Source organism: Monodon monoceros, unplaced genomic scaffold (genome assembly GCF_005190385.1).
Source record: "Monodon monoceros isolate NGI ecotype Baffin Bay Population unplaced genomic scaffold, NGI_Narwhal_1 Super_Scaffold_12, whole genome shotgun sequence".
NCBI lineage: Eukaryota > Metazoa > Chordata > Mammalia > Artiodactyla > Monodontidae > Monodon > Monodon monoceros.
In genome coordinates this window covers 46,170,119-46,194,094 of record NW_021703768.1, presented here as the reverse complement: position 1 = coordinate 46,194,094, position 23,976 = coordinate 46,170,119, and the positions used below count along the sequence as shown (strand labels likewise).

Sequence of the window (23,976 nt, the reverse complement as noted above, 5' to 3'; positions counted from 1 at the left end):
CCACTTTTAGGCATTTATACAATAAAAACAAAAACACTAACTCAAAAAGATAGAGGCACCCTTACGTTCACTACATTATTATTTACAGTAGCCAAGATATGGAAACAACCTAAGTGTCCATCATTGGATGAATGGATAAACACACATATGCACACACACGTACACAATAGGATATTATTCAGCCATAAAAAAGAAAGAAGTCTTGCCATTTATGGCAACATGGATGAACCTTGAGGGAAATAAGTCAGAAAGAGAAAGACAAATACTGTATGATCTCACTTATATGCAGAATCTCAGAAAAAAAAGCAAACCACCTCCCCCGCAAAAAACCCTCCAAAATAAAACCCACCTCAGATACAGAGAACAGACTGGTGGTGAACAGAGGTAGGGGCCAGGGGTTGGGCAGGCAAAATGGATGAAAGGTTCAAAAGGTACTAATGTCCAGTTATAAAATAAATAAATCACAGAGATGTAATGTACAGCACAGTACCATAGTTAAAAATACTGTATTGCATATTTGAAAGTTGTTAAGAGAATAAATCTTAAGTTCTCATCACAAAAGTTTTTGTAATTATGTATAGTGATGGATATAGACTTACTGTGGTGATCATTTTGCATTTTGCATTACATACAAATATTGAATCATTATGTTACACACCTGAGCTAATATATCAATTATACCTCAATAAAATAAAATAAAATACTGTTGACTGAGTCCCACCAGAGAGATCCCAATTTAACTGGCCTGATGTACAGCTTGTACACTGGTATTTTTGAGAACCACTTCTCTAGATTCAATCTTCCTTCTATTTACTTTTCTCCTCTCCTTGCCTTGGTCCTGCCTGAATTGAATTTTCCGAGAAAGAAGTGAGATCCCCTCAATGTTCTGAGGCCTACCTGTGACTTGAGTTAATTTATCTCTGTTATTCCTAGTCTCAGAGCAGTCTTATGTGGCTCTCTCAGCGCAACAAAGAAGAAAGACAGCACACTTTACAACACCTTAATTTTTCATTATTTAGAAGGGAGCTACCTTAAGTAGTCTTCCTTACAGATTCCCTAAAATAATGCTCTAAAGGTACTAAGAAGTTGCTGTTAACTTCTTAGTGGTAACTGTCTCAGTGTAATTTTTAAGGCCCAGAGAGTGAGGCATCAAGAATTTTCAGAGGTTTCTTATAAAGCACAGAATGAGTAGTCAAGGAGTTTTCCAATTTACTGGTTGGAGGAAATTCCATAAAGCTGGGCACTGTTTGAAAATAAATATTATGTACTTGGGCAATATTGCATTTGAGAAAATTTATCCTTAACAGTGATCTAGTCATTTTCTGTCATCTTTCACTGGATCACTGTGGATCACTGGAAGACTCTGGGGTCCATGAACAGAGTTTAAATAGGCTTATCAGTTATATAGACCCTAATTCTCTCCTGGATTGTAAAAGAGAAAACTAAACACAGTTAAGACCTAATCTGTATCTCAAGGTTGTTCCAAGTATACAGTGACTCAGGCGGAACTTAGCAGTCAGGAAGGTGTGATGCTGGTAATTATAATTCTCTTCAATGGAAAATGTATAAAGAGAATCTGGCTGCTTAGGATCAGACTGCATGGATCCAAAGTTCAGTGAAATTACTGCTTTGTTGATTCTCACCTGAGTTGGCAATGAAAGACAAGGGTGTTTACACTAAAAGACTCAAATTAGAAACAAATTGAAGAATCCTAGAATCAGAGTTCCTAAATTAGGCATCCCTGAAGTCATCCAGTCTCAGCAGAAATCAGCAGCATGGGCACTAAAATCTCAGGAGGTAGACTTTCCTGGCTCGTTAACAATGATGTTCCTTTCACCCTAGTTAACATGTCCCCAAGAGTGATATCAGGGCATATGAAGCCGCATGGTCAATGTGCTCAAACTTATTCTTGGTGGGATAGAAATGTCCCATAGAGTCCAAACTCTATTAGCCATGGTGTATCTGCCTTACTTGATTTATCTAGACTTTTTGGGAAGCAACTATATTGAATATATCCTGTCTGCACCACCTCCCTCCTCCAGAAACAATCAGTTCTTTTAGTATATTCTTTGTTATGTGAAGGAGTATCCTTTCTGATTTGTCTTTAATTTACCTTTTTCTACTTCAAGAGATTATTCCCTTGAAGGAACTGTTTAATTAAGCCAGCTTTTATTGAATCAATGTTTCAGAGTTTATAGACATAGAATGTGACTTTTTTGTCACTCTTCATATTCTTAAAACAGAAGGAACTATATATTTGTAGATCTGTATGTCCCGCCTTCATCCTTCAAGTTATACTTGTTTTGAAGGGCTGGAAACAATTTATGCATTCACGATTTTATTGTATTTTTGACATGCAGACCACACATTAAGCTCCACGAGGAGGAAGATACATATTTCATGACTCCTTAATATCATTACAGGTGTTTAATAAACATTTGAAGATGAATAAACAAAACAAAACAAGTCATTAAATGTGAAAAGAAGGGGAAACAAACTTTACAGGTTGGAAAGATGGCAAAGTATAAGAATATTTTATAGTTGTCAGAAATCCTCATGGGTTCCCTGTGCTAGACAAGGAGGAAGGATGGAGACGACAGGGTTGGAATTTAGTAATACAGGCACATGATATCGTGACAATTATTTGAATGGAGAGTAATAGGATATATGTATCTGTTATTTGCTTTAGGAAGAAGTATGAATACAAATTAAAAACAAAATTAGAGCCTTACAAATTAGTTATTAAAAACATCACTTCTCTCCAGAAGCAAATTTAGTTTATCTGCAATTTTTGTTTCTCTGACTACATTTTTAGGAAACCTCAGAGTTTCTGCACTTTCTGCCCATTCAGTGCTTGTAAAAATGGTTCCAGTATTCTTTCTTCTATAATTTCAGGGCAATAAAATCCATTCTCCGCCATACATTTCTTTGTTCTTATTCCCAGTTATATTACTTTTATTTTAGGAAAACTTATATCTTTAATTATTTCTATTTTTTCTAATTTAATATTTAATATTTTTACATTTAAAACAAATTATGAGACTACATATATATATAGATTATTGCCATATTATAAATTTGGCATTTGGATAAAAATAAAAATTGAAAACATTCCTATATATTGTTATAGGTACATGTACCTATAGTAAATGCCAAAAACACACATGGGAAGAATGATACTAGCTATAGGATAACGTTCAGCTCACGGGCAGTTCCCTACCTTCCCCAAACACTTGCAGCTATTTAAGCCAGTGTTCTAAAATTTTAGGGTTGTAGGAAAGTCAGAATGTTGTTTGTTAAACATGAAGATTCCTGGCCTTCAGAAACTTTGATGCAGCATGCCTGAGTCAGGGTTGACAAATATGCATTTGAAAAAGAACCCCAGATGATTCAGCTGCACATGATTTAGAGGACCACCCAAAATCGGAAGTATTGAATACATGCAGCTGGCAGGTGGGTAGAGGGTCAGGTGAAAGGGTCAGGGCTAAGACATGACTTGGCTGTCATTAGTTTATAGGCAGAGTTCATGCCTCAGAAGTGGTTGGGAATATCTAAGGGAGAGTGCAGAGAGAGAAGAGTGGTGGGCCAAGGATGGAAAGGCAAAGTGAGAGAGGGAGAAAGAGGAGTCTCCCAAGGAAGCAGCAGCCAAGGTATGGCTGGAGAGAGAGCACCATGGTATAGAAGCCAAGATGGCAGAATGCAAGGAGGGCATGCCCAGGAGGCCAAATGAAACAAAACAACCAGGAAAGGGAAGATCAGAAAAATGCTGATTGTCTGCATAGTCTATCACAGGCACTACAATGGTTGCTCCTGAAAGGTAGCATTATGATTGTATTCCCAAACACCTGATGTATTGTAAATGTTTGGATTGGCAAGGGCAGCTGACATACAAGTATTTTAAAGACTTCAGCTACAGCTCAGTTCCATCAAGTACCTTCATTAGGATAAGCAAATGTTATGGATGTAACCATCCACAATGGAGAATTAATTGTAACTAGATCAATACAGCAGTGTTTTTGAACCATCTGCTAAGATGTGGTAATGACATTTATAAAACAGTGCTCAACCTTTATGTGTGTGTGATGCTGTTCTGGACAATGGAATTTTACCAGTAATTAAAAGAAAATAAAGCTAAGACCTTTAAAATCTTTAAACTGATTGTGAGGTTCTTTTCCCCCATATAAATGATCTCTCATGATCATTTATAGAAGGGTGTGTAGTCATGAAAAGAACAAAGCACATTAAAGAAGGTAAACGACTCTCTAAGAATGCCCAAGTGTTGGTTGCTATGACAACTGCTGGGGTTTATTGAATACAGAGCAAAAAATCAATCAGAAATCATTGGAAGAATGTGTATGGGTACAAAAACCATTTCTGCCTCACAATTTCAGGAACTTTCCTTCATCTGTGTACCGCATGAAAAGGGTTTGTGTCAGTCAGTGGAGTTCCAAGGAAGGCTGCCCTCTTGATGCATTCACACCATTCTACATGTCCCCTTCCACAACATGACCTTCTCAACACCCAGGTAATTTATTACAGTGGTAAAAAATGTAACCAGCTACCTAGCTCTATGTCACTAAAATATTGGCTCCCATCTATTGTTCTTTGAACCAAACAATTTTCAGGTTTATATATAGAAGTCACTTACGTCTGTGTAGCAGTTTCTTCCCCCCACATAGGATATGCCTGACTAGTCAAGAAAACACAGGGAGGGAAGAGATTGTCTCAGGCAGCCACCCTGCCAACCCTCTCCCAGATTTCTTTTCTCTCTTCTCTTGGGGAATCTACTGTTCTCCATTCATAACTTCCTGAGGTGCTAAGAGGACTAAGAAAAGATAGCCAAGTTTTTCAGACTTCTGGGGGAAAAAGATTGTTAAATTGATGGAATGGGGAGAGGCCCTATGAACGAGATGATAAAAGCTCAAGGGTAGCCACAGAAAGAACAGATATCAGCTGTATGATTTTCTCATGGGCAAATGTAAGAAAGTTTGGTGGGAGGGTTCTTGCAGTCACTGGGTGATAGCCTTTGGTCCAATGAGCTCACTAATCTCATAAGGAAATGGTCAAGCTCTCAGACTGGACTGTGCATAGTTCATTTATGAGATGACCAAGTGACAGGGTGCCCCACTGAGAGGATGTCTGCTTCTCTAATCTGTGCTGCACACTCCCTGCAGATTAATCACAAAGTATCCCCTTCAGAACAGTGTTTTTCAAATTATAGCGGGTTGAAGCACATTAGTGGATCCTAAGATTTATTTAGTGAGTTGAAACCATTATTAAAAGAAAATGAAAAATAATAGAAAAGAGAATAGCATCAGAACAAATCTCATCTAATAAGAGTAAATGTGTTTTGTAAAACTTTGGTTTCATTCTCTTTCTCTCTACGTATGTATGCAATGGGTTGCTAGATTGAATGCATTTCTTACTGTAGATCCTGGGCAAAAAGGTTAGAAAGCCAGACTCTCAGAAGGAAGGGAGGGAGGAAAAAGGGACAGGAGGGAGTGAGGTGGGAAGGAGGGAGGGAGGAGGGAAGGACAGGAGGGAGGGAGGGAGGGAGGGAGAAGGGAGGAAGGGAGGGAGGGAAGGAGGAAGGAAAAGAAAGAAATTCCAGCCCATTCGCTTAGGGCTGGAATTGTTCCCCAAATCCCCTCTACTTCCATAACATCACGCTGGGTTCCAACTTTTCCACTCTCTGTCCTCCCAATGTTCCTCTCAATGTCCTTACTCCACTGTGCCCTTTATTCATGATGCTTCTTCTCCTCCTCATGGTTTTCATATTCTACTCTCCTTTCGGGAACACTCAAAACTTGTCTTGCCATTTAACCCATATGATGGTTAGCTCCTCTCATCACTCACCTCTTCCTAGCTGTTCTGCTCATTTCCATACATTTTCCCTGTTTCCTCTGCATTGCTCCTTATCTGCCTCCCATCTCACTTCACTCTCACACCTCCTTCTAAGACCTGTGTCTGCCTCCCTCCCTCTGTTGCTTTCCTCTTGGCACCTGTCTCCGAGCTTATCATATCCTCATGATGCTATTCTTGTTGCTGTCTTGTTATTTCTGCTTTCTTGTGTGTATCTCTGGTCTCCCCACTTGACTGGAAGCAACTTGAGCCGAGGGACTGTGGATCACACTTTTTTTGGTATCCCCCATGATGTCTGACACAGTGCAGGATACATAACTGGTGCTCAGCAAAAAATGCCTTGAATTAATAAATCAATCATGGCCATTGCAGCCTCTCTCCCCATGCACCAGTCCCTGCCATGGGTGTCCCCCAGCCGCCGCCTCCTCTGTGCCCCCTTCCCACCAGGGCAGGCTCATGTGCTCTGGGTCAGCCTCAGGAGCAGATGCCTGTGGGTGGCCCACATGCATAGGTGGGGCTGAAACCACAGCTGAGCCCCAGGGACCGTGCAACTAAGGAAGAAGAGATGAAATCTCCCCTTACTGCTGCGCAAACTGCGGATTTACACCCCTGCAACTGGCTTTGTAAACTCAGCACCTGCAGAACATCTGAACAGACAACAAGTGCTCCTACAGCTGAGACAGGTCTAGCTTCAGCAGCTGTGGACTTTGTGGACACGTACACATGGGTGTTGGGCCAGGCCAGAGTCCGAGCTGACCCCATAGCACCCATAGTGGATGTAGATACATGATTACTGCAATCCTGGAACCTGACTTCAGTGGATCTACACTAGTGGCCTGGCGAAAACAGCACCTAAGAGACACCAGGCCAAATGCCGGCACACCCACACAGTTAAGGTGGGGCTGAGAGCAGTGCCAACAACAGTGTAATCTGAGAGCTTGCACAACAGGTGAAAGGTGACACAACAGAGCACACCCACAGGTGAACACCTCCAGAGGAGGGATACTCAGTGGCTTCTCTCCCAATGGGAGTGCTCCAGTCCCACCTAACTCACACCACAGATCAGAATCACAGCCAAGAAACAGATCTGGGGGCCTCTACTCCAAGAACTAGGGAGCAGACCCCACCCGACAGGGCAGTGACAACCACAGAACAAAGGGGAGGTTCAATATCCAATGCAGGCTCTTGTCACTACAACATCAGTCACACCTCCCATCAAGGGGATAATGGACAGCATACACTGAGGAAAGGGGTGGCAGACACCTATACTAAAAACAGCCCTAGCACCAAAAAAATTTAAACCCATGCAGGCCACACAGAAACATTCCCACATAAAAATAGCCCTCCAAGACACAGTCTGAGGATCTGGCATTGGGAAGAAGAACCCCCAGAGCATTTAGCCTTGAAAACCAGCAGAACTTGAGTGAAGGAACTCCACAGGGCTGGGGGAAAGAGACTCTACTCTTGGAGGGTGCACACAAGGTCTCATGTGCACTGGGACCAGCAAAAAGCAGTACATCCATAGGAACCTGTGTTAGACCTACCTAGGGGTCTTGGAGGCTCTCCTGGGGAGATAAGGGTCAGCTGTAGATTGCTGTGTGGGGCAAGGAGACTGGTAGTGGAGGCCCCATGGAATACTGATTGGCATGAACGCTCCAGGAGGTCCCGACTTTGGCACCATACCCAGCCCGACCCAACAACCTACAGGCTCCAGTGCTGGAAAGCCTCAGGCCAAACAACAAAAAAGATAGGAACACAGTGCCACCCATCAGAAAACAGGCTGCCTAAAGTTGCACTGAGCTCACAGCCACCTCAAATCACACCCCCTGACACAGCCCTGTCCACCAGAGGGAAAAGACCCAGCTCTACCCACCAGAGGGCAGGCACCAGTCCCTCCCACTGGGACGCCTACAAAAGCTCCAGGACCAACCTCACCCACCAGGGGTCAGACACCAGAAACAAGAGGAACTATGATCCTGCAGCCTGTGGAAAGGAGACCACAAACACAGAAAGTTAGACAAAATGAGACGACAGAGAAATATGTTGCAGACAAAGCAACAAGATAAAAACTCATGAGAACTAAAGGAAGAGGAGATAGGCAATCTACCTGAAAAATAATTCAGAGTAATAATAGTAAATATGATTCAAAATCTCAGAAAAAAATGGAGGAACAGACCAAGAAGATATAAGAAATGTTTAAAAAAGAGAAGATTTGAAGAACAGAGATGAACAACACAATAACTGAAATAAAAAAATACACTAGAAGGAATCAATAGCAGAATAACAGGCAGAAGAACACAGTGAGCTGGAAGACAGAGTGTTTGAAATCACTGCCATAGAAGAGAATAAAGAAAACTGAAAAAAAAAAATGAGGACAGTCACAGAGACCTCTGTGACAACAGCAAATGCACCAATATTTGCAATATAGAGGTCCCAGAAGATGAATAGAAAGGAAAAGGGCCTGAGAAAAAATTTGAAGAGATTATAACTAAAAAGTTCCCTAACATGGGAAAGGGAGACACTCATCCAAGTCCAGGAAGTGCAGAGAGTCGCATACAGGATAAACCCAAGGAGGAACACATCGAGACACATGGTAATCAAATTGACAAAAATTAAAGACAAAGAAAAAAATATTAAAAGCAACAAGGGAAAAGCAACAAATAACACACAAGGAATCCTCATAAGGTTAACAGCTGATTTTTCAGCAGAAATTCTGCAGGCCAGAACAGAGAGGTACGATATGTTTAAAGTGTTGAAAGGGCAAAACCTACAACCAAGATTACTCTAACCAGTAAGGCTCTCATTCAGATTTGAGAGAGAAATCAAAAGCTTTACAGATAAGCAAAAGCTAAGAGAATTCAGCACCACCAAACCAGCCTTACAACAAATGCTAAAGGAACTTCTCTAGGTGTGTGTGTGTGTGTGGGGAAGGCCACAACTAGAAACAAGAAAATCACAAGTGGGAAAGCTCACTGGTAAAGGCAAACATAAAGTAGTGGTAAAAAATCATCCACACACAAATATGATATCAAAACCAGCAACCATGAATATACAATGGAGAAAAGACAGTCTCTTCAATAAGTGGTGCTGGGAAAACTGGACAGCTACATGTAAAAGAATAAAATTAGAACACTCCCTAACACCATACACAAAAATAAACTCAAATTGGATCAAAGACCTAAATGTAAGGCTGGATACTATAAAACTCCTAGAGGAAAACACAGAACTCTCTTTGACATAAATCACAGAAATATCTTTTTGAATTCACCTCCTAGAGTAATGAAAATAAAAACAAAAATAAACAAACTGGACGTAATGAAACTTAAAAGCTTTTGCACAGCAAAGGACACCATAAACAAAATGAAAAGACAACAAACAGAATGGGAGAAAATATTTGCAAATGAAGCAACAAGGAATTAGTTTCCAAAATATGCAAACAGCTCATGCAGCTCAATATCAAAAGAGCAAACAACCCAACCAAAAAATGGACAGAAGATCTAAATAGACATTTTTCCAAAGAAGACACACAGATAGCCAAAAAGCACATGAAAAGATGCTCAACATCACTATTATTAGAGAAATGCAAATCAAAATTACAATGAGTAGTTGTACAAAACTACAATCACCTCACAACAGTCAGAATGGCCATCATCAAAAAATCTACAAACAATAAGTGCTGGAGAGGGTGTAGAGAAAAGGGAACCCTTCTACACTCTTGGTGGGAATGTAAATCGGTACAACCACTATGGAGAACGGTGTGGAAGTTCCTTAAAAAACTAAATATAGAACTACAACATGATCCAACAATCCCATTCCTGGTCATATATCTGTAGAAAAACATAATTTGAAAAGGTATCCTAATGTTCATTTCAGCACTGTTTACAGTAGCCAAGACATGGAAGCAACCTAAATGTCCATCGACAGAGGAGTGGATAAAGAAGATGTGGTACATATATACAATGGAATATTACTCAGCCATAAAAAGAACAAAATAATGCCATTTGCAGCAACATGGATGGACGTAGAGATTGTCATACTGAGTGAAGTAAATCAGAGACAGACAAATATCATATGATACCGCTTATATGTGGAATCTTAAAAAATGGTACAAATGAACTTATTTACAAAACAGAAATAGAGTCTTATTTACAATACCGAAACAGATGTAGAAAACAAACTTATGGTTACTAGAGGGAAAAGGGGGGGAGGGATAAATTGGGGGATTGGGATTGACATATACATACTACTATATATAAAATAGATAACTAATAAGGACCTACTGTATAGCACAGGGAACTCTACTCAATACTCTATAATGAGCTATATGGGAAAATAATCTAAAAAAGAGTGGATATATGTACATGTATAACTTATTCACTTTGCTGTACACCTGAAACTAACACAACATTGTAAGTCAACTATACTCCAATAAAAATTATTTTTAAAAAAATCAATCAATCATGATTCCCTCCTTTGCACCAAAACTCTACCCTACTCACTCAAGCATTTTTCCCCTACATACAATGTTTTGCCTTTGAAATGGCCTTGACATTTCTAAAACTCTTTCATATCTATCTCTTATCTCAGTTGATCTTATCTACAAGGACTTGGTAAAGTAGGCATGGGTCATAATACTCATTCTTAAGAGATGAGGAAACTGAGTTTCAAAGAGGTTTGTAACTGTAACACACATTGCCAGTGGTGTCTCTAGAACCGGAATCTATAACATGACCTATTCTGTGCCTATTACCCACCCTCCTCCAATGGAAACTTGAAGACAACAAGCATATAGCATAATCAAGTGCTCACTCAGTATAAAATATCGTATATAGAGAAAAAAAACCCAAAGAAATAGCAAGCGAGGCACATCCTGTCTTTCTTATGCAATGGAATTTGAACATCTTGTACTAAATCCAAATGCTGGCTGTCTATTTTGCTTCTGTAATTGTGCTTGGATTCTAAGGATACCACAGAAAGTGGGAGGAAATCCACTTACTACTTACAGGTGATGTGTTGGTTTCTACTGTTGGGTTGACAATCTTTTCATTAAATCCATCCTAGCAAGTAGCTGGGACTCTGCACTGTGTTACAAGTAATTACCATGCTCTCTTTCTCATTAATTTGATCATTTGTTTCTTACCAAGCTGTTCTCCTAAATGTTGGCCCCTCTCAGTTGAGATGACTCGCTCATCTTCCATGTCACATTTGTTCCCAACCAGGATAACCTGGGCATTATCCCATGAGTATGTTTTGATTTGAGTTGACCTACAAGAAAAAAAAAAAAAGGCAAAAAAATGATCAGAGGAAAGTGCAACAGCATAAAATGAAGGAGAAGAAATATATTCCGCAGATGACGATAACAGCAAAAAATGAAGCCCAAATACCTGACATTTAGAATTAATTTGTTCAGTGCAATTTTACCCTTCAGATACTCATCAGGGGTTGCATGAGTCAAAAATCAGGGGAATGGTGGTGTTGTGTTTAGAATTCTTCTGTGTTTGGTGAGATTAATATTACTACTGCTTCTTCCTTTCCCCCTTCTACTCCACCTTATACAGTACTTTTATACCTGGAGTGAGTGGCCAACCATCCCAGTTTACCCAAGATGTTCCCAGTTTTAGCAGTAAAAGTCCTATGCCCCAAGAAACCCCTCAGTTCCAAGAAACCTGAGATGGTTGGTCACTATTTATAGCCCATCATAGAAAAGAATTTTTACCTTGTTACAGTCACAACTTAAAGAGCTAAGACAATTGGGTTAGGAAATCTGGGGGTAATGATAATATTTTAAAAAAGCGTTATAAGAACTAATATACTCATGCCTTACATTTTTAAGAGAAAAATGCCAGGTTGATTAATATCAAAATTATAATACAATGAGCTGGTGTTTTAGGTTACTATAAACAGGATATCTAGGATTCAGAATAAGCTTCTGGTATGGATCATAATGCACATAAACAAATTTTGATTTTGAAACTTAGTTGATAACTATAATAGTTAATATTTGCAGGTACTGTTTTAAACTCTTTATATATGTTACCTTAACTTAATCCTTAGAGAACTCAAGGGAGATAATATCATGATCCTCATTTTATAGTTGAGGAAAATGAGGCACAGAAAGGTTAAAAAATTCGCCTAAGACAACTCAGCTAGTAAAGTGGTAGATCTGGAAATCAAAACGCAGGCAGTAAAGCTTTCAAGCCTGTGCTCTTAAACACATATCTGTACTACTCATTACAAGTTTGAGAAGTGAAGTTCTAGTGTATTTTTTATCATTTCAGAGAGGAAGCTGAAAGGAAGCCATGTTCTTTAATCCTCCCTTTTTATTGGCCACGTTCTTATTTGATAACAATTCAAGATAGGTGGGAAAGACATATCACCCAGTGGGTGGCTGAGAGAGAGAGAGAGAGAGAGAGAGAGAGAGAGAGAGAGAGAGAGAGAGAGAGAGAGAGAGAGAGAGTGTGAGAGTGAGAGAGAGAGAGAGAGAGAGCGAGAGAGAGAGAGAGAGAGAGAGAGAGAGAGAGAGAGAGAGAGAGAGAGAGAGAGAAGCTAAACAAATGATGTAAGTTTAATAAAGGGATTTGTAAAGTGTCAAAAAGAGAAGCTTGGCATGTTCTTACTAGCAATTGTCAAATATTTCAGGATTTTTACATAGAAAATAGTGATGAGCTGTTCTCAGCTTGAAGACAGAATGAAAGCAAATAGGTTTAAACTGCAGCAGGAAAGCTTTTAATGAGATGTCATCACTATTTCTCCCTTCCGAGAAGAAAGAAGAGAGCTAAAAGGCAGATAGGGTCTTATTTCAGAGTACTTCCCTGAACCAAGTACAAGTTTTCAAATGAGATTAAAATATCTGGTGAAAGATACCTTTGGTTCCATGTGAGCGTCTCAAGGTGCAGCATATTTTATCAGAAAAATCTGGGGATGTGACCTTTCTAATTCTGACACCTAAGAGAATAATACATTCCTCTAGCAATAGTCACATTCAGTATGTATCTATAAACTGGGAAAATAAAGGCAGACATTCAAAATCTATACTTTTCACTTACCTCATCTTATGAGTGGGGTATATGAAAAATGATGAATTCAGAGTGAATTAAGATGTAAAAAATATTCTATACCTGGACACATCTTAAATCTCAAGTGCTAAGATAGTTGTATAAATAAATTCCAAAGGTTCTTTCAAAGGAATTCAAATCTAATCAGATTTCCTTAGGTAATTAAAAAAAATTATCCCTTTGCTCCTTTAGGTCTTGTTAGCCAAGGCTTGGCCTATGCCTGGAAAGGCCCTAGGTTGAGAGCCCCTATGTTAGTGGAGAAAGTTCTTATCCTGGCACACAGCTAGAACACAAATTTGCAGAATGAAGCTGGGGAGACAGGAGTCACAGGAGAGTGTCATACTTGCGTAAGGAAGAGGCTGGGGCTGGTATGTAATAGCATGGCTTACTGAATTTACCAAGGACAAATGCTTGCCTGAAAAAATTTAGCACTCTTCTGACCTAGTTAAACTCTTCCTGCTGCACCCCTGATTGTAGAAACTTAAACTGGGCCGGGGTGCACTTTTGTGAAGGTAAAGAAGAAACAACTCAGCTAGCTGATTTGTACTCTTTAACCAAGTTAATGGAATGCTTGCTTCTGCCATTAAACATGTCTGAGTCTCTCAGTTCTAGCATAATAACTCATGGGGTCTTCGGAGGCCACAGAGATAGATTATACATCTATGCATACACAACATTCCCTGTTTATACTGTGTGTGTGTATAATTTTGGGATGCCATGATTACATCAGAACCATCCCCCTTTCCAATTGTACCTATATCAGAAATATTTTACTGTAACCTCCACAATGTCCTAAATTGCCAATAATTAAAAATGAACACTTTCTGTAATTAGGGAATTATAAAGAACCGTTACCTTAAAAGCTTCAAGAGCCATTGGAGACAATTTCTCTTTTTAATCAAATATCAACTGTGGTCTGAGACATTTGTGTTGAAGTGAACAAAACATTAATTTGCCAGAGTTGGTTAATCAAATAAGATTTGTTTTTGGACTCTGGACTTTCTGATGAAGTCCGCCATCAACAGAGTAGCTTTAGGCAAAGCCCAATCACCAGCTACAGGGGAACAGAACCATGCTGACTGATTTATGAATTACTACATATCATAGAATCTAAGATGGCGTGTATTATAAGATTAAAAATTACTTTACGAATGGCCACGAACAAAAAGCAGCAGCCTATGAAACTATGAGACAATGGTTAACAATTGTCCTGCTAGACATACTTGTCAGTTACATCAGCTTCTTGTTACTTTGAAGTTTTTTTCATGTATTCTGAGGGATTTAGTAATTCTTTCTGTCTTCAGTTGCTTTGTTTATGAAAGATGATCATCCTATGACTACCTCAATAAGTCAACATACCCTTCTGCTTGTGGGTATCTTCCCTTAAGACCTGTAGAGCACCAGCATGTTGCTTTGCAGGGAAATGTGAAATGATGGTCATTACTCCAAATGGGTATTCACATCCCTAACATCAAACTGATACCCACCTCCCGCATACACAATAACTTTCTACCTACGTTGTAACAGTTCCACCACTCAGTTGAGGTAAGGACAGTATACACAGCTATGACCATGTTGGTGCATGTACAGGCAGTGGAATCCATTTCTCATACAGCATCAGCAATTACAATGTCATTTATTGTAAGACACATCCCAATTTCAGAGATGTTAAAATATGAGTAATCGTGCATCTTAGCTTCTGTAAAACACTATTGTTTTCTTGGTATTTCTTTTAGGTATGAAGACCTAAGTTGAAATGAGAGCTTGGATTATTCCTTTAGCTCAGGAATACTTGAAGATGAGAAAATATAAACCTCATGGGTTGAGAAAGACCCAGAGTTGTGTGTAATATGAATTAACGGCAGAAGAATGTTGGGATGAAAATCCAATCCCCAACCCTTCCAACTCAGAATCCTAACAATTTTATTCAGCTCATTTAAAAGAAAGTGCTAATACTGAGTATGGGAAAGTCATTCTGCATTCTGTAGCCTCAGCATCTTCATCTGTAAAATGAGGCCACCACATTTTGTACTTAATCTCTGGGGATGTTGTAGGACAAATGTGGTTTTAGGTAGGGTCATGCTCTACTTTCTACGTCGCAAACACCTTTTCACAAATATAAAACATTATTAGTCCTAGCTTGGGCAGCCAGCTGTTTCTCTTCCTCAGTCCAGGTCAACTCATCCTTTCTAATTTCTATAATCTAAAACATAATTTGAGTTTTTTTCATTGAAGAATCTCAAATTTTGTCTCCTGTTTATACGTCAAGGCTGAGGTCCTGTACAGATACATTACTAAGAAGGAGTAAATGGCCTTTTTTGGCATGTCTATTAGGAGTATGGTACATGTTTATTGAGCGAATCCTCCTTTCATGTGTCATTTCTATGTATCTACTTTTTCAGTCATTTGCTATATTTTGTAAAATTTCTTATTTGGGAATGGGTTTTTATCACCTCATTAGGGATTGTCTTATTTCTTTGTCTGTTAGGGAGACATATTTAAAGAAAGTGCTGTCACCAAATAACATACATGTGAGAAGATGATTTATTTCTGAATCACTGCAGAAGATCCTTTGGGATTTACTGTTAACCTCAACAAGATTAATGGGCTCAGAAGCAACATGCTGGTCACCATGGTTACTCTACGAATGGCAATTAACTCAGACCTTACCAGTAACGAGGTCCTGCTTACTAAAACAAAAATGTTATTTGTCTTTTAGTTAAAAACAAAAATAAAATAACTCCCCTCTCTGTATATATTTCTAAATTTTTATGTTTCCTCTATAAATATATATGTAAGGAGAGAGGATTTTGATTTTTGTTTTGTTTTTGTTTTATATTATGAGGCAGAGGGAGATGAAGAGATTTTCATATTTTATACATAAATGACTGAACTCTGCACAAAATAAAATAATTTAGGAGAGCTGTAAACAGACAAATCAAATTCCTATAATATCTCTATTTCTCCTCTCTTGTTCTGGGTATATAAATAATCTCCTACGAGTTCAACCTGTTTTCATTGAGAAGAGACTCTTATTAGTGATAATGTTCTGAAAAACGGTCCACAAAATGTACCTCAGTAACCCAAAAAGCAGTTATCTCTTAGGGTCTGATCTGGGCTATACATGGGAAAATGAGGTGTCAGGGAGAATACGACCAGCTCTTCCCCCTGCAGTGGATCTCAGACAGATCTTAACAGCAGTCTTATTCTTCATTCTGGAAGCTCAAATTTCTCCTCAGCATCCATTTCCCTTACTCTCCTCAATATTCGGGAGCCTCAGCCTTCAGCATCTCAGCAGACTTCAAGTCATTATGGAATTTCCCAATCTCCTACTGCTCATCGCTTAGCATTGGCCCTTCTGTTACTTTTCTACTAACTTAATCATTTATTTATTCAATTTTTCTCAACCCTTGGAGAGCTTTTAAAAATAACCTCAACCTAGAACAATTAAATCAGAACCTTTAGGGACGTCATCATAAGCATTTAAAAAAATCTCTGCAGCTGATTTTGATTTTTGTATGACTGGGATGGCTCTCTCGCCCACACCTGTTTCAGTTTTTAAAATAATCGGTTTCTTTACTTCCCATCTAATACTCAAAGTGTTTGCAGGTGGTTTACAGAGATACATACAAAATTAAAGATATAAACAAAATAAGTTTTAAAATGAATGAGTAGTAATAAGGAAACAAAAATAGGAACATAATAAAACCTAATGATTTTTATACACTGTAAAAGCTAACAGGTAGTCTCAGAAGTTGAGGAGATAGGCTTTTCATAGGTACATTAACTCATTTAATAAAGGAGTTATAAAAGGAAATGTTAAAAATGTATCCTCAAATAAATGTTCTCCAACCTCTTTTTTTTTTTTTTTTTTTTTTTGCGGTACGCGGGCCTCTCACTGTTGTGGCCTCTCCCGTTGCGGAGCACAGGCTCCGGATGCACAGGCTCAGTGGCCATGGCTCACGGGCCCAGCTGCTCCGCAGCATGTGGGATCTTCCCAGACCGGGGCACGAACCCATGTCCCCTGCGTCGGCAGGCGGACTCTCAACCACTGCGCCACCAGGGAAGCCCTGTTCTCCAACTTTTAATATCTTTAATTACTTAAAAAAATAGGTTTATAGTTTTTGGTAAAATTGTTATATTCTCATTAAAAATTCTAATAAGAGAAAAAGCTAAAGCAAAAAATAAAAATTATCAGAAATCTCACTAACCCCAGATAACCACCACTAACATCTTGGTGAAAATCCTAGAGTAGATTGTATTACTGACCTCACTGAGTCATCACCTCCTTCCCTGTAGGTGGATTATAGTTCCTTGCCCTCCTGGTTTTGGACTGGGCCAAGTGAATTGCTTTGGCCAATGGAATATTAGGAGATTTGGTGTGAGCCACTGGTGAGCAATAGGCATCAGAGGCATTGTGAATTTCATCAGCCCTCTGGCATTCTTGCTCTGCATCATGGAAGAGCCCATCCCAGAAAGGGGACTGCTCTGCCAGCCTGTCCCAGAGGAATGAGAAAGCAGGAGGAGCCCAGCTGAGTTCTACAGAGATCAGCAAATCGCAGCCAAACCTAAAAGAGCCCAGCATTGCTTTCTCATTTCATCTCTTGCTACCCACCCTCCTCCCAACTTTGATATAGCCTTATTAATTTCTTTGAATTTCTCAAACATGCTACATTTTTCAACAACTAGGAGCTATCACTATGGGTGGGTCTAGGTTTTGCAAGGCCTAAAACTAATAAAAATGTGAGGGCCCAATTTAAGGAAAAAATGCAAATTAGAAATACAGACAGTCAGAATGGCCATCATTAAAAAGTCTACAAATAACAAATGCTGGAGAGGGTGTGGAGAAAAGGGAACCCTCCTAAACTGTTGGTGGGAATGTAAATTGGTGGAGCCACTATGGAGAACAGTATGGAGGTTCCTCAAAAAACTAAAAATAGAGTTGCCATATGATCCAGCAATCCCGCTCCTGGGCATATATCGGGACAAAACTATAATTCAAAAAGATACATGTTCCTAGCAGCACTGTTTACAATAGCCAAGACATGGAAACACCTAACTGTCCATCAACAGATGAATGGATAAAGAAGATGTGGTACATACATACAATGGAATACTACTCAGCCATAAAAAAGAATGAAATAATGCCATTTGCAGCTACATGGATGGACCTAGAGATTATCATACTAAGTGAAGTAAGTCAGAGGAAGACAAATACCATATGACGTCACTTATACGTGGAATCTAAAATATGACACAAGTGAACTTACAAAACAGAAACAGACTCACAGACATAGAGAACAGACTTGTGGTTGCCAAGTGGGAGGGAAGGATTGGGAGTTTGGGGTTAGCAGATGCAAACTAGTATACATAGAATGGACAAACAACAAGGTCCTACTGTATATCACAGGGAACTATGTTCAATATCTGGTGATAAACCATCATGGAAGAGAAAAAGAAAGAAATACAGAATGAGGCACAGGGCAGTTTGTAGCAGATACTGTTGGTACTCTGCACGTACTCCCTAGGCCTTGCCCCTTCCTCGCGTGCTGGCTGCCTTCCAACTGCCAGTATCCGCAGCTTTTGGCTTTAAAGTCTTCTCTGAAGCAATGGAAGGCCACTCCGCCCATCAGGGAAAGTCAAATGTAACAGGGAAAGAGCACACCCCAGGAACAGACCTCAGCCAGTGACTGACAGGAGTTAGTGTATAACTACTGCCACTCCCTTGCTCCTCCGGCTGCTGCTGCAATGATTCCCAGAATTTCAAGAAGGATGAAACTCTAGTTACCCATAATGGTAGAAACACCATTTATTGGTGGTCTTCCCTTTCCCAGCTAACTTCCCCACCCTCTGTGGCTATTTCTTACACTTTCTGAGAAAAACCACTTGTATACAAATTCCCCTCTACGAGCCTGCTTCAGGAGAAACCCCAACTAATACACTTGGAATGGGCTTGTCCAGGAAAGGGACCCAAAGCTTCCTAGTAAGGTTCTGGAGATGGCAGTACCAGCTTGAAAGCACTGATTATTAAATATTAAGGACTTTTGTGGGTTGGTTGTTAAACTGTACCTTAACGTTGACCACGATGGGTGTTTTTATACCATGGAAATTAGCAAATGCTACAAATCAGATTTTTTTCTTTTGTTTTTGCCTTTTTTCAAAGGGTCTGTTTCCTGGTACACCACAGAACGTAAGCTTCATTAGTTTTGCAAGAAATTCACCTGTTGCTATCACATGTGCCATTGTCTAAAACACATGGCCTCTATGTCAGGCTACCTCACCCTCTTCCATCTGGTCTCCGCTCAATCCCTCCTCTGGACTAGGTGCTCATCATATAGGCCCCCATACACCCTGTACCTCACTCACCTGGACCTTCTCACTTGTCTATATCTCTCCTAGACTACGGGGGGCAGGGACCCCAACTGTTTTGTTCACCACTGTGCACTCAGGAAAACATCTGGCACAAAGAAGGGTCTCAGCCAGTAACTGTGAATTTGTGACCAAATGAATGAGTCAACCATAGACCGAATGTGGCAAAAATGCCTAAGGAATTCAGTAAGTTCAGAATATCAGCATAAAATTAAAACAGCACAGGAGGAGAATCACCACTGTATGTGGTGCCAGTGCCCCATGACATCCCTTTCAGGACGCGTTGCTGGCAGAGTTCTTCCAAGGTCTTTGACATCCTGACCACGTCCTTGGTAGAGAAAAGCAAGTGTTGGCCCCTCTACAACCTGCAAGGCCATCTGTGTGATGAGCTATTCATTCAAGCCAACAGAAATCACATTCCTTTCCGCTCCAGCACCAACAGTCAGGATGAGGATACTCAGGGAGTAACTTAGCACCTTGTTACCGTGGAATAGTGGCTTTGGAGGGTCCTAGTCTGACTCCTTCATTTTGTAGATGATGAAGCTGAAACTCAACATGTGGAGTGACATGTTAATGGAGATGATGCAGTTACCTAGTGGCTGATGTGAGTCTGTATCCCAAGACTCTCCATGCCTCCTCGTCTACTTCCACAGGGAAGAGCAGTGACTACATTCTACTGAACATGGAAGTTGGGAAGAAATTCATGTGCCAGTTGACTGGTTTTTAAAAATAAAAAATAATACGTCTCCTGAGGAGACCAAAATACTCTAAATCTCCATATATATGAGAGTCATGAGGCTGCATGTGGAAATGAGCAGAACTGGATGGGTCTGAAGGATCTGATCCTCTTTGCAGGAAGTCCGTTGCTGAGACCAAACAGCATTTATTCAAGAGCTCAAGAAGCAGTCATCTTGAGCAGTGTGGTCCTGGAACCACCTGGGACCACATCAGATTCTGCATTGTCAGTCTAAAACCAACTTTAGACCCATTTCTATCATGCCTCTGTTATAACTTCTAATCTCATTTTGTTTGTACAAAATGTCAAATTCTATTTTTTTAATCCATATGTGTGGTAGGAACAACTGGACATCTCTCTTCTACGCCAGAAAGAAAAACAACAACTGGTTGGAGGAAGCATCACCCACTGGAAAACAGAGACAGAACCCCCTTTCAGTGAGCAGAAGGGAGTCTGACCCAGGAAAGGGACAGATGTTCCTAGGCTCTAGAATGCCTGGGTTATTCTTCCACAACTGGCAAGGCCAAATCCAGGTTAACAGAAATATTCTTTTCTCAAATCAGACTGTATTATCCTGGGGGAATGAATGGTCTTTGATAAGGCTTTTTGCTACTTAGCTGAAGGGCAAGCTGAACTTAGAATCTAGCATCTGCTCTGCCCTCACTCAGATACCAGAAAATTGTCCTTCCCCTTCATAGCCCGGGGGGGCTGAGCAGAGGAGAGGCTCCACACATATTCGAACAAAGCCTGAGCACTGAGGCATGCAAGACATTAAGAAAGGACCAAGGAGGAGGAGGAGGGAATTTCTCCTCCTGTGGGGTAGGCGGGGTTTCCATGAGGGGAATGAAACCACAAGTCTGCGGGACTGAGCAAGTGGGAGCCAAAGGGAAATGAGAAGTGGAGATTAAGAGGAGATAAAGACAAGAAAAGGAGAAATGTCCGCTAAGCCTGTTTGAAGTCTAGGACTGTGAAGCCTCCATTCCAGGCAGGAAAATAAAATAATAGTTATATCTTCCTTTCTTCTAACACTAGCCAACTCTTCCAAGATCCCACTGTCAGGATTAATTGTGGAAGTCTTTTAAGTGGGCAAAAGAGATGCCTAGGAGCTCTGACGAACATATCTTTCCAGATCATCTCTTGCTTTTCATAGACTTTGGGCTATTTTACAACTCTGTAAATGGGAGAAAATGGATAATAATATAGATGAGTTCTTGCTGATAGGAAATGGAAGTGCAAATGAATTGTGTCTGGGGGGATGTCATTGATCATTGCCCCATGGATATTCACCTATTTTGCAAGTATTGGTAATTTCATTCCAGCATTCCCCATTGCCTCTACGTGTTTTCACTGACTACTCCCTTGAACCTTGGCAACCTATATTGGTTCCATCATTAACTGCTGAGTTAAATAAAATCTTTAGGGGCTTCCCTGGTGGCGCAGTGGTTGAGAGTCTGCCTGCTAATGCAGGGGACCCGGGTTCGAGCCCTGGTCTGGGAAGAGCCCACATGCCGCGGAGCAACTGGGCCAGTGAGCCACAACTGCTGAGCCTGCGCGTCTGGAGCCTGTGCTTCGCAACAAGAGAGGCCCGTGCGCCGCGATGAAGAGTGGCCCCCGCTTGCCGCAACTAGAGAAAGCCCTCGCACAGAGACGAAGGCCCATCGCAGCCAAAAATTAATTAATTAAAAAAAAAGTTGAAAAGAAAATAAAATCTTTAACATGTTTATTTTATATTTGAACGGAAGTGTGATTTTACCTTATTTTAAAAGGAAATTAAGCATTCCAGAGGGGGAAGGGCTCAAGATGGCAGAGAAGGACACAGAGCTCACCTCCTACAAAAACATTAAAAATACATCTACAAGTGGTATGATTCACACAGAATATCTACTGAACACTGGCAGAAGACCTCAGACTTCTGAAAGGGCAAGAAAACCTCCACAAAACTAGGTAGGACAAAAAGAAAAAGAAAGGAATCTGGGTGGGGCCTGCACCTCAGGGAGGGAGTTGTGAAGGAGGAAAGGTTCCTGTACGCTGGGAAGTCCCCTCACCAGTAGGGAGATCAGCCTGGATGGAGGGGGAGCTTCAGAGCCTAGGAGGAGATCACAGCACCCAGTTTGTGGAGGGCAAAACAGAGAGCAACGTGCACAGATGGTCAGCACTGCCGCCATGCACTCCCCAGGCTGGGATGCTCATCTGTCGGTGTGGGTGGGGGCTGAAGCTCAGGCTTTAGAGGTTTGACCCAGGGAGAGGACCAGGGTTGGCTGCATGGAGACAGCCTGAAGAGGCTGGACTGTGGCAACTGAGGGTGTACTCGGAGGAGGCCTGGGCCCGCCGGAGAGGCAAGATGCCATTGTTGGGGGCACAGAAGGAGAGGGGTGGGACCACCAGAAGAGCTTTTTTCCCTCTGAGTGCTCCCAGGCAATAGGTCACCGCCTACTGGAGCTCCAGGGGCAGGCGCATGTTGCTGCTGCCATTGTGGGCTCCAGAGGTGAGCAGGGGCCACTGCTGCGAGACCCATGAGCAGGTGCCAAACACTGTCCCCATTGTCCCGGGAGCATGTGGGCCACAGCAACCCCTAGGAGACTCATGAGCAGGCGCAAAGCACTACCCTCACTGTCCAGGGAGCACACGGACCATAGCCACAGCTACGAGAACTGTGAGCAGGTGCCAAGCACCGTCCCTGCCATCCCGGGAGTGCACAAGGGCCACTGCACCTGCACACCCCCATATCAAGGGGTTAACAGAAAGCACATGCTGAGGAAAGAGGCAGCAAGCATCCAAACTAAAAGCAGGTCCTTGTTTCCAGACAAGATGGTGGAGGAGAAGGACTTGAGCTCACCTCCTCTCACGAAAACACCAAAATCAGAACTAACTGCTGAATGACCATTGACAAAAAAGACTGGAACCTACCAAAAAAAAGATTTTACATTCAAAAACAAAGAAGCCACAGGAACATGGTAGGAGGGGCACTTTCAAGACATAATCAAATCCCATGCTCGCAAGGTGAGCAACACACCAAATGGAAAGTAATTATATCACAGAGGTTCTCCCACAAGAGAGTCCTGAGCCCCATATCAGGCTCCCCAGCCTGAGGGCCTGGCATTGAGAGGAGGAACCCCCAGAGCATTTGGCTTTGAAGGCCAGTGGGGCTTGAGTGCAGGAGCTTCACAGGACCAGGGGAAAGAGAGACTCCACTCTTGGAGGGCACACACAAATTTTCATGTACACTGGGACCCAGCAGAAAGAAGTAAATCCATAGGAGCCTGGCTGTACCAACCTGCAAGTCTTGGAGGGGCTCCTGGGGAGGGGGGCACTGGCTGTGACTCACTGGGGGGGCAAGGACACTGGTGGCAGAGGCCTCAGGGAATACTGTTCAGCATAAGCTCTTGTGGAGGTGGCCATTTTGGCAGCAAGACCTGGCCCTGCCCAACAGCCTACAGGCTCCAGTGCTAGAACTCCTCAGACCAAACAACCAGCAGGATAGGAACACAGCCCCACCCATCAACAGACAGGCTGCCTAAAGCCATACTGAGCTCACAGCCACCTCAAAACATACCCCTTGACACAAAGGAAACCACAAAACAAAAAAACAACGCACACAATGGGAGAAAAATGTGCAAACAATAGACAAACAAGGGATTAGTCTCCAAAATTTACAAACCATGCCTGCAGCTCAATATCCAAAAAACAATCAAATAAAAAAATGGGTATAAGACCTAAATAGACATTTCTCCAAAGAAGACATACAAATGGCTTAGAGGCACATGAAAAGATGCTCAACATTACTAATTATTAGAGAAATGCAAATCAAAACTACAATGAAGTATCACCTCATACCAGTCCAAATGGCCATCAACAAAAAATCCACAAACAATAAATGCTGGAGAGGGTGTGGAAAAAAGGGAAGCATCCTACACTGTTGGTGGGAATGTAAATTGGTACAGCCACTATGGAGAA

At 41.1% G+C, this 23,976-nt stretch overlaps 1 protein-coding gene across 1 annotated transcript in view; it reads right to left on the bottom strand.

Annotated features, from left to right (window-relative positions):
• The window catches only part of RAB3C (RAB3C, member RAS oncogene family), a 304,692-nt gene that overhangs the window by 47,436 nt on the left and 233,280 nt on the right, over positions 1–23,976 (bottom strand). The window contains exon 4 of the mRNA XM_029219136.1: positions 11,003–11,127. Coding sequence (XP_029074969.1) covers positions 11,003–11,127 — 125 coding nt within the window. The remainder of the gene's footprint in view (positions 1–11,002; positions 11,128–23,976) is intronic.